Here is a 10652-nt window from a genome sequence, read left to right on the forward strand (position 1 = left end):
TGAGGACTCCACCCCATGATGGCCACCGACTCCCTCCTGAGACGCTCTGCCCTAGCGTGAGATGAAGTCCCAGTGCTGCTCACGGAGCCTACGCGCTGCTCACGGAGGCCTAGGTGCCTACAGCTAGGTGCTCTCCTATTTACAAATAACGGGCAGCTACAACGGAGAAAGAGCCTGAGCAGTGGGCCGCCTGGAGCGGAGGGCGCCCATGGCTAGCTACTAAAGGCACCCGGTGAGGCTTCGGGGCTCAGCGTGGACTCTCCTTCCCTGGAGGGACCCTGCAGGCCACGCCACAGGCTGTGATAGACGTCCCCTCTCTGCTGGCTCCCCTCCAGCTCATCCCATGTCACCCTACACTGGGCCCGAGTGGCCGGACGCCAGGGCCCGGGGAGAGGGCAGTTGTGCACGAACACAGGCACAGGAGTCAAAGAGGGGAAAGAGACCAGCCGGAGACGCAGGAGAGCTGGGAGGAGGAGGAGGTGCATGGGGAGGAGCCAAGGGAGAGGTACCGACCAAACCAGGGACCCCGAGGGGAAGGGCCATGAGGCGGAAGCCAAGGGCTCCCCACAGAGGACGTAGCCACTTACATTTTATTGGTGCCTCAAAGGACTTGGCCACTGTCACCATCACATTGGTGCCAAACACCTAGGAGGAGAAGACAGGAGTCTGGAGGGAGGCGAGGGCCGGGTGGGAAAGGGCGGCTGTCCTAGGGGTCCCTGATGCGGTGCTGCCGGAGATCCGCAGGGAGGGGCGGGGCGTGAGGAGGTGCTCCAGAATGGCCATGGAGCCCAGATGAGGTGGCCACCGAACACGGACACCTCACGGGGCCCCTGGTTCTGGGCAATAAACGGGCAATTGGAAGAAGCTGGAAAAGGGCCTCTCATGGCCGCAGCCAGGCCTCCTGCTCATTCAGGGCTCACCCACTTAAGGGGGAAAGAGGCTGTGTGAGGCCAGGGAAAGAGCACCGAAGTCAGGCTGACCTTGATCCCTCAGCAATGCCTGTGGGGAGTGTGCGCGGCAGGTGCCCCCCCACCCCCGGGCTGGTGCGTGCCAGCGTGTGCTGCCAACAGCAGCCTCTGTCCTCAGATCCATGTCCCCACCGGGCCTATTCGTCAGCAGTACCCGCCCCTGCCTGAACTTCCGAGTCTCCGTCCACTTGCTTGGGAAGACACGGGAAAGGAAGCGCCGTGCCAGGGCCACCAGAAGAAAGAGCGGACAGGGGCTGGAAGGCACCGGGCACCGTGTGGGCGCTCAGCCGAGTGGGGCATCTGTTCTCTCGCTGTTTCACAGCTGAGGGCAAGTGGGCCCAGAGAGGACCCGCTCCAGGGTCTCGCTCGCCACCAGGGCCAGAGGGACGTGCAAGGCGGCCGAGAGGTGCCCCCTGCCTCCCTGCCTGACTCACCCAGAAGACGTCGTAGATGAAGAGCCCGCCCAGCAGGATGCAGCCGGTGCTGACGTTGTTCAGGTGCAAGAGCTCCACCCCGTTGAGGGAGAAGGCCAGGCCAAAGAGGTTGTTGGCGATCCAGTGCTGGGGGAGGGGGCGAGAGGGGGCTCAGCCATGTGCCCAGCCTCCACCTGTGCCCCTGCCCCCTGGCCCCCCGCTCCTCACCTTCCTCAGCAGGTACCAGACGCCCACGATGCTGCTCAGGCCCAGGCACACCAGATCCTTGGCGTCAAACTCATAATTGATGATCTCTGGGCAGAGAGGCCGGGTAAGTCCACTCCCCGGGGCGGGGCTGCCCCTCCCACCTGTCAGCCCCTGGACGGAGGAGGGCATGGCTGTGGGCACTGTCAGAGCCTCCCCAGCACCCTCCCCTCCCCACCTCCTAGGGAGGGACTGGAGGCCCAGAGAGAACTCAGGCCTGGCAAAGGGTCGGCAGGAGGTGCTGGACGCACACACACCGCACTAGCAGCTGGGGGGCCTTGGGGGAGGCAGTTCCCTCTCTGAGCTTCGGTTTCCTCTTCTGTAAAAAAGGGGGTCGCAGCACCTCCCTGAGAGCTGCCCTGGGGAGCACGCGAGAAGGTCCCGAGCAAGCACTCAGCACAGTGCCTGGCACACAGTGGGTGCTCAGTCAACGCCAGCTGCCCCCGAGCCCAGGTCTTTAGCTAGGTCCCACTTCATTCAGGAATCTACTTTGCCACCGAAGGAAATCGAGAAGGTTGCTGGCAGCTCTCCATCACTCCCAGCATTCCTAGTGAGGAAGCCCACAGAGGCAGTGGGGCTCGCCATGGTCACTGAGTGCAGCCATTTCTTTCAGATTCCAGAGTGGAGTGGACTGCCGGTGGGCCCCAATTTCTGTTCTCTCCTCTGTGGTAACAGCAACCTGGCAATGTTTAACTGGACACGAGGCCAATTAGCTCATGGCCACGTTCTTCTGGCTTGCCCTGTAGCTAAAATGGGCCCATGATACAGCGGCCTCTCCCTCCCTGGGACCACAAAGACGCCGTGGTGTGAGCATAGCCTTATTTTTTAATTCAACAATCATCTACCGGGCACAGATGCACCAGAGATGCAGGAAGGAATGACAGACAATCACTGCTCTCTAGGGCCAAGGTTGAATGTGCTAGGTGCCCATCAGTGAGTGCTATTCACAATCTCAGACTTTTACGCTGGAAATACTTTCCATCTGGTCACGCTGACAATGCTGTTAGAATTCTTGAAATGACACCCGAATGATCCCCAAACCCCAGGCTTTCCCCAAGTTTCCATAGTCCTCTGTTTTTTTAAAGCCAGAGAACCCTCTTTCCAAGTCCTTGGTGGGAGAGTAATCCCACTAAAAACGGGTACGATACAAGGAGCCAGGGCAGCCAGCTTTGCTGAGCGCTGCTGTGAGCCAGGCGGTGTGCTGAGTGCTCCCCTCATCATGGGCTCGCAGTCCTAACTACATGCCTCAGAGGGAGGGACTAGATTATCATTTTCATTCCACAGATAGAAAAAACAAACAACCACAACAACAAGAAAACACCCAAGGCTCGGAGAGGTAAAGGCGTTCACCCAGAGTCCCACGTGTAGGAAGCGGCAGAGCAGGGATGGGCACCCAGGCAGGGTGATTCCAGAGCCCGCCTTTTCCATCACTCGCTCTACCGGAGAGCCCCGGATTTGGAGACAAAGGGGAACAGAGGCGGGAGATTCCCTAAGGCAAGGGAAAGCGGGCAGCACTGACCTTCCTTGTTCTCCCCAGAGCCCTGCGTGAAGAGCAGCTGGTACTGTCGATTTGGGAAGTTGGCTGGAAAAAACTTATTCATGAAGGGGCTGGAAGGAAAGACAAACCAGGTTGGCAAACCGGCCCCCATGGGCAGTCACAGCCCCAACAACACCCCAGAGGCACCCATTCACAGCCCTTGCCTTCTGGCACCCTTACAGCTGCCCTGATGGGGAGGAGTTAGTGATGGAAACAGAGGCCCTCAGAGAGGGCTCAGGGTCAACACGTGAGCTGAGACCCGAACCCAGGCCTCCAGACTCCTAGTGCTTCCGTACTGCCTCTTAGTTATCGTCCAAGAAACACGAAGCAGGGGCAGACTCCCGTGTAAAATGCATGTTTAGGACAGCAACAGGGGCCAAAGCCTGGGCCGCTCACTGTCTCCGCGAGAGTCCATTATCAAGAACGCATATTCTTGGACTCCCTTCCAGACCTATCAAGTAAGATGACCTGATGGTTACTGCCTATCCCTGACTCCACGACTTGTCAGGCCTGGATCTTTATAAACTCAGCTGGACTCAGTTAACTCGATGAATCACAGCCCCACGGTGGGTGGTGGGGGGGAAGCACCTCACATTCACTTCTTCCGTGAGGACTTGATGGGCTTAGCCTCATCTACGGAAAAACCGTCTGTGACTATGCAGTATACTCTGCGCCTTGGCCAGGCAGGCAACGAAAAGTCTCTTCTGGATCTTCTTCAGAAAAAGAGGAGCAGATAAGGACCTCTTCGCCCAGCCTGGCCCTGGGGGTGGCCCAGGCGGACTACTGTGTCATCCCCCAGGCTGTGTGGCCTGGGGCAACTCACTTCGGTGGCTCATCTTCCCAGCTGTATGTTGAGGCAACAATATCATCGTCTGGAGGGGCTGCTGTCAAGATGTGAGAGAAGGCAGGGGAGAGGCTTAGCCCAGCTCTGGCCCCACAGCAGGGAGGTAAGAACTGGCAGTATCCATCAGCGCCAGCACTTGTCCAGAGCCTGAGCTCAAAAGCATTTGGCGACACAAGGTGGGCAAATCCAGAACGGGGCTCCCAACCGGTAGGTAGAGAGAGGCAGGCCAAGAGGTGCCCAGGGCCCAGCAGTAAAGGTGGGGAAAGGGAGCTCCCTTTCTGAGACCCTGGAGGTCGGAGAAAGGAGACGTGGAGTTAAGAATGGTTTTAGGATCTCAGTCGCCCCACTTGTCAAACAGCCAATTCCAGGCCTGTGCAGGGCTGTGGCGTGAACAAGAGGCTCTGGGAACAGAGGTGTGGTGGGCACAAGGGCAGAGCTGGGCGCAGGCTTCCACCGGAGGCTCTGAAGAGGTGGGGGCAGAAGCTGGGGCAGGTGAGGCTGGAAGCTACTTTTAGCCCCATCTGCTGAATCACTTTTGGGAGAGCCTGGGCCAGAGCTGGAAGCAGGGGCAGAGAGGCTGAGGAGCTGGGCCCTTCACCGCAGCTCGGCCCCTTCCCGACGAGCTTGATGCTGAGCTTGGGAATGAGTGGAGGGCAGGGGCTGGGAGCACGGACTCTACAGCCAGACTTCCTGGATTTGAATCCCAGCTCTGCCGCTGATGAACGGCGTGACCTTGGGAAAGTTACTTAACTGCTCTGTGCAATGCTCTCTTCACTTAGAACACGACAATAGCTTTCTCTTAGGATGAATGTGTGGCAGCCTGTAAGCTCAACTGCAGCTTCGACTTCAAGGAGGAAGTCTCTAGACTGAGGACGTGGTTATCCTGAGAAAAAGAAGGGCCGCTGGAGGACGCAGGACAAGAGCCAAGCAATCTGGAGGGTGAGCCTGACCTTGAGAGCAGGGGTCGTGCTCCTCACCTTCACCCCCACCCAGCACAGGCCTGTGCCTGCGAGGCAGCTGGTCCACACACGCCTGCTGCCCGCTTCTGAATGCAGACTCTTGTAGCAGGCGGAGGTTCTTTCCGGTCCCTGACGGCTCACATCAAACCTAAAGGTCACCACTTCCTGCTGGGAAACCACATCCTGGTGCCCTTCTCCCCTGGGAGTGGAAAGCGAGGGGCAGTAAAACTGGCCTGTTCCTCGTGGGGTGGCGGATTTTGGCCTCACGGGCCCTTTTCCCTCTAAAGGTCAGCTGGATGGGGTGTGAGCTCACAGATGATAAAAATAAGCTGAGGTCCCCTTGGCAGGAAGGGCGGCGGTGTGGGCTTGAGTCCCGGTGGCCGTACAAGGTGAAGGCAGGTGGCAGGCCAGGGGATGGCAGCGGTGGTGGAAGGATCCATGAGAATCTCCTCCCAGGGCTGAGCCGGCTTCGGCGCGGGCTCTTCCAGCCCTTCAGCAGGTCTACCCCCTGCCCGGTCCTCTGGGGACCGCAGGACTGCTTCGAGGGGCCAGCCAGGCCCCCCTCTCCAGACTCTGCTTCCCTTTTACTCTCGCCCAGCTGAAAGGATATGGGCTACGAAGCCGGGACAGACCTGGGCTCAAAACCCCGTCTGCTCCCACCAGCTGTGAATCCCGGTGGTCACACGGCCCCTCGGAACCGCACCATCCCTGACTCCCACCTTCAGACCCTCTGGTTTGGATCCCGTCAGAGCTCTGACTCCAAGTCTGTGGATATAAACAGCTCCTGGAAATGCTGACGACACTGGAGAATTTCTTTGGGAAGAGTGTTTGAGGAAACAATTTGATTGACGAAGAAAAAGAACTTCAACCTTTAGCTTAGCTTTCTAAACAGCACGATTAAAGTATGCCCGCCTCTCTTTCTGCTAAAATGAATCGCATCTGACCAGTTCCTTGCCGTGTAAATTTTTGAAAGCAATTTCTCTCATGCCACTGCTTTTCAGCGGACGGCCCTGACCCTGTGTGGCGAGCACCCTGCCTGCCCCTGGTCATCTGTCAGCTTTAGGATGTCGGGCTTTCCCAGATGACCAATGCCGTGCTCTCCACTTTATCAAGAAAACGACCCCTCCATTGAAGTTTGAGTCACTGTCGTATTTCAGCACATGCACTTCTGGTTGCTGCCGGTTCTACTCCCATAGTAATTTCTACCAGTCAAAATTACCAATTAGTTAATTAGTTACCAATTAGATAGACAGACAATATACACGGGGTTCTCACTCGGAGGTGGGGGCTGGGCCACGGGGAAGCCTGGGAATCTCAAGCCTCTCACAGATGCAGGGGTGAGATGGGTGGGGGGATCCTAATCCGCACGGGGAAGGTGGGGGCCCCAGTGCCTGGAGGTGACTGCCCCCACCCCAGATCCATCAGATAGAAAGGTCCGCCCTTTGAGACCAGGTCTGCCACTCTCTTGTAGGTGCAGGTCACTCCGGTAGGTTCTCTGAGCCTTCATTTTTTAGGATGGGGGCTGGATAAAACCCCTCGTAAGATGGCCGGAACAAGATTTTGAGGGTAAAGGGTAGGTACGGTTGAAGACAACACTGAGCTCCGTCAGAGGAACCAGAGTTCGAGTCTGGGGCCCTGGGCCAGAAGCACAGCTCATGGTGTGCGCGGCCCCGTTCTCCAGGCCCCAGACCGGCCACTCCATCCTTCCCACAACCCCCATGAGCCGGGGCCGCGGCGTCTCTGTCTCACGGGTGAAGGAACGGATGCTCGGACGGCTTGAGAAGCTCACACCAGGTACACAGAGTGGGCAGCACTGGCCCTAGTGTGGGGCCAGCTGTGTCCTGACCCAGGCTCCCGACGACCACGCTGTCCGGCCAGCGTGCCTAGAGATTGAGGCCACACTCAGCTGGCTTTCAATGGCCTCCGTGAACAGGCCCAGTGCTCCCTCCCTAGCTCTCTCTCGGACTACCGTGGACACATAGTGACTGTGCCCTTAGTGCACACAGACCTGCCGGCTCCCGGCCTCCCCCAGCCTCTGCGCCTCTCCCAGGTTCTCCACCCTTCAGAGATGACTTCAAATCGAGTTCCTTCCTCTGGAACTTCCCTGGTCTGCTGTCCTCAACCTGAGGCTGCACCACCCCAAGGGACCGGATGACAACAGGTGGGGGGACACTTCTGCAGTCACAAGCGAGGGGATGGGCCGGGGACACACCTTCCAAGTAGGAAGCAGGGACAGGGATGCCCAATGCTTACAACACAGGGAGGGCTGGCCTGTCCGTTAACAGCACCCCCCGAGGCTCCCTGGCCGGGTCCTCCATCCCCATGGAACAGACTTAAGCATGTGGCAGTCTGAGCAGGGTGGCGGCGGGGAGATGGGCTTCTGGGGTCACCCAGACCTGGGTTTGAATCGTGGCTCTGCTGCTTATCCAATGCATGATTCTAGTGAATCTCTTAATCTCTTTGAGCTTCTGTTTCTGAAGATAACGCAGGATTAAAAGCAAAACTAACCTCAAAAAGCGGCCTGGCAGATCAGCACAGCTAACAACGGGAACGACACTTGTTACTGGCACAGCAGGTGCCAGGTACTATGCTAAGAGCTTTCCGTGTGACCCACGAGGAAGGTTCCGTTATTCTCCTCCAAATTCACATGAGGAAATGGAGGCCAGAGAGATGAAATATCTGTCCTGGCCCCGAAGTCACTATTAAGTAGCAGAGTCTGGATTCAAATTCAGGTAACCAAGTTCCAGAGCCGGCACTCTTCTGCCTGCACTGCCTCTCTCTCATGACGTGTGAGGCCAGGCTCGGGGCACGGCCGCCTACGACACCGGGCAGGTGGCACTGGCATCACCCACCTCAGCAGTGTGACGACTGACATCACGTCACTGCTCACAAGTAACTCTCCCCACGACCGTGATGGCAGGAAACCGTGCCCCCCAGGGGTTAAGGGTCTTGCTCTAGGTCACCCGCGATGTCACACAGGGGAAAGAGGCCCTTGGGTTTTACAGCCAGGATTCAAACCTGGCTCTGAATGACGCCAAAGGTCATGTTCTCATCCAAGACCCTGTACTGGTTCCTGAGAAAGCTGCTTCAAATGTTGCAGAGATGCCTTCTGACCTGATGGTGTGGGACAGGGCCAGGATCCCCAGCACGAAGAAATACATGGACAGCAAGAGGTTGATGTACTCCTGGGAAAATATCTGAGGCAGAAATAAAAACAGAAACAGGAAGTCAGGGTTGCCAGTGGCTAGGAGGACACCAGAGCCCCCGCTTCCCTTCGGGAGGCTGGTCTCACCCTCTGGAGCTAGGACACGGTGTCAGGAGGAGCCTCCGAGAGGGCTGGGGGCCCTCTAGCTCCTGAGCTATGGAAGGGAGGAAGCTCGGGCCTCCAGACACACTCCCAAAGGGGTCTGTACATTTGGGCTCGGTGGCTCCGCGACCTGGAGACAGGCAATAGATTTGGGCTCAGAGTCCTCGCGTGGGAATCACGGGGGAGGATGGTCTGGGGTGCGGAGTCCCAAGGCGGCCGCTTGAACCTCAGAACGCACTCTTCCAAGTTTCCTTCTCCTTGCCCCCAAATCTAGGGAGCGCCCTACGGCGGCCACCAAGGCCTGGAGCACACTGGTTACAAGTCACTCGTGCTCTGCTCCATCCTCTACATTATGTGCTTCTGGACAACTCTTCCTGGGGCGATGGCTGGAAGTTATGGCTACGGGCCCTGTTGTGCTTCTCGGTCTCACTGTCCAGCTCCCTTTCCCAGTGTCCCGAAGCCAGCCGTCGCTGTCGTGGATTCAGGGGCCCGCGAAGGCTCTACCATCTCACCCCGTGTTCCCTGCACCCTCTACTGAGTCTGTTTCTAGAAGGGTTTGTAGCCCGGATATGGGGCAAAGGGGCACCAGCACTCACAAGAAGGCTGGTACAGAGTCTGTCTAAACACCTGTCTGCCCATGCTGCTCATAGCCTCGCTGTCACAAACTCCAGACTCACACCCTCACTTCGGCCCTCACCCCCACCGACAGTCACTGTGGACCGTCTCGGCTGCGGCTCACGCCACGTTGCTCTCCTACTTGCTGTGGTCACGGCGGCCGTTCTGCAGGGCCTCGTTTGCGCCAGAGCCCCGGCACAGGCGGCCCGCCTGTGCACACGCTCTTCTCTCCTCGCCTAGGCCACTCTTCCTTCTTTAGCTCTCGGCTCGGAGCAGCTCTCCTGGGTACGACCACCCCTCATCAATTCAGCTCACAATGACTGCCTACTATGTGCACGGCACTGTGCAAACCGCTGGGGACACAGCAAGGAATGAGGCACACGAGTCCCTGCCCTCATGGAGTCTGGGTGCCAAAGGATCCCAAAAGAGCCACATGTGCAATATATTGTCAGGTGGCAATGCTGCTCAGAAGAGAAGCAGAGCAGGGCAAGGAGACGGAGAGAAGAGGGGAGAGCCGCTCTTTTAGACAGGAGGCCAGGGAAAGCCTCCCAATGAGAAGATACTCCTCTTGTTCAGGAGTAGAAACTTAACGAAGCAAGAGAGCTGCTGTGAGGATACTGGGGTGGGGGCAGGGAGCATTTGGGGCAGAGGTGAGGGTGTGTGCAAAGGTTCTGAGGTGGGTACGCTGCTCATGTGTATGGGGAACAGTGAGGGCCCATGAGCCTGGAGCTGAGGGAGTAATGGGATGGTGCCGGGAGATGAAGCTGGGAAGGTAAGAGGGAGAGAAACCCCGCAGTGCTGTGAGGAGAAATAGATTCTTCTGGGTGAGACAGGCTGGTACTGGAGGCTGAGGGCAGGGCTGTGACGTGATCTGACGGCCTGGGGGGATCCCTGTGCTGCCGTGTGGAAGACAGACTGCACAGGGCAAAGGTGGAGGCAGATGGCCGGGTGAGGGGGGCACTGCACAGCCTGGTGGGCAGAGGATGGTGCCCCCGGCTGGGGGGTGGNACCTCACGTTTACTGAGGTGACGGACTGGCGTCCACCTCCACCAGCCAATAAGAAGCTCCCTGAGGGCAGGGACGGGCCAGCTGTTTTTCTCATTCTGGGCCTTGTACACAGCAGGCACTCAATAAATGTTTGCAGAATGAGTGGATAAGCAGAGCAGCGGCTTACGGTGTGACGAGGAAAAGAAAACGCCCCATGAATAAAGTTCACAGGCGCGTGGGCCACATTTTGGGAAGACGTGGTGGACCTCTCGGTGTGTGCCCTCCACGTGGGCCCGTGGGGAGATGCCTCCGGCTGCAACTCTGACCTGTCCAGGGGGCCTGACCGTGTGGCCGGAGAACGGTGCACCAGGCCTGGCTCTCTCTGTGCTTTGACTGCTGGGAACTCACAGCCACGCCGGTTTCAGAGCCACTCTCACAGGAGCCCACGTCTTCAAGTGTAGAGCCCGGGGTCAGGGTGTGGTCCTTCGCCAAGGCTTCCTTTTATGCTGTTATTTCCTCCTTCACCCCCAATGTCTTCCTTTACTTCTTTGACTTACACTGTCGGGTATGATTTTTATAAGCTGCCTCGAAACAATCAGTTTTAAGTGACGTAGGATAAGGTAGGACAGGGAAAAATGTTACGAACTAAACTCTCTCTCCGTCCCAGCCCGCCCGTCCAGCAACCCACTCAGCGAGCTGTGGGCCTGGAGCCCGGCGGGAAGCCGCCGGCTGTGCTGTCCAGGCAGCGGCCTCCCGGA

General features: G+C 58.1%; 1 protein-coding gene across 2 annotated transcripts in view; it reads right to left on the reverse strand.

Annotated features, from left to right (window-relative positions):
• The window catches only part of HM13 (histocompatibility minor 13), a 37297-nt gene that overhangs the window by 15760 nt on the left and 10885 nt on the right, over window positions 1-10652 (reverse strand). For both annotated transcript variants that reach the window (XM_077769362.1, XM_077769360.1), the window contains exons 3-7: window positions 8100-8182; window positions 3165-3253; window positions 1610-1695; window positions 1403-1528; window positions 588-645 (exon numbers count right to left, since the gene is read on the reverse strand). In XM_077769362.1, coding sequence (XP_077625488.1) covers window positions 588-645; window positions 1403-1528; window positions 1610-1695; window positions 3165-3253; window positions 8100-8182 — 442 coding nt within the window. The remainder of the gene's footprint in view (window positions 1-587; window positions 646-1402; window positions 1529-1609; window positions 1696-3164; window positions 3254-8099; window positions 8183-10652) is intronic.

This window comes from Crocuta crocuta, unplaced genomic scaffold (assembly GCF_008692635.1).
Source record: "Crocuta crocuta isolate KB4526 unplaced genomic scaffold, BGI_CrCroc_1.0 scaffold445, whole genome shotgun sequence".
NCBI classification, from domain to species: domain Eukaryota; kingdom Metazoa; phylum Chordata; class Mammalia; order Carnivora; family Hyaenidae; genus Crocuta; species Crocuta crocuta.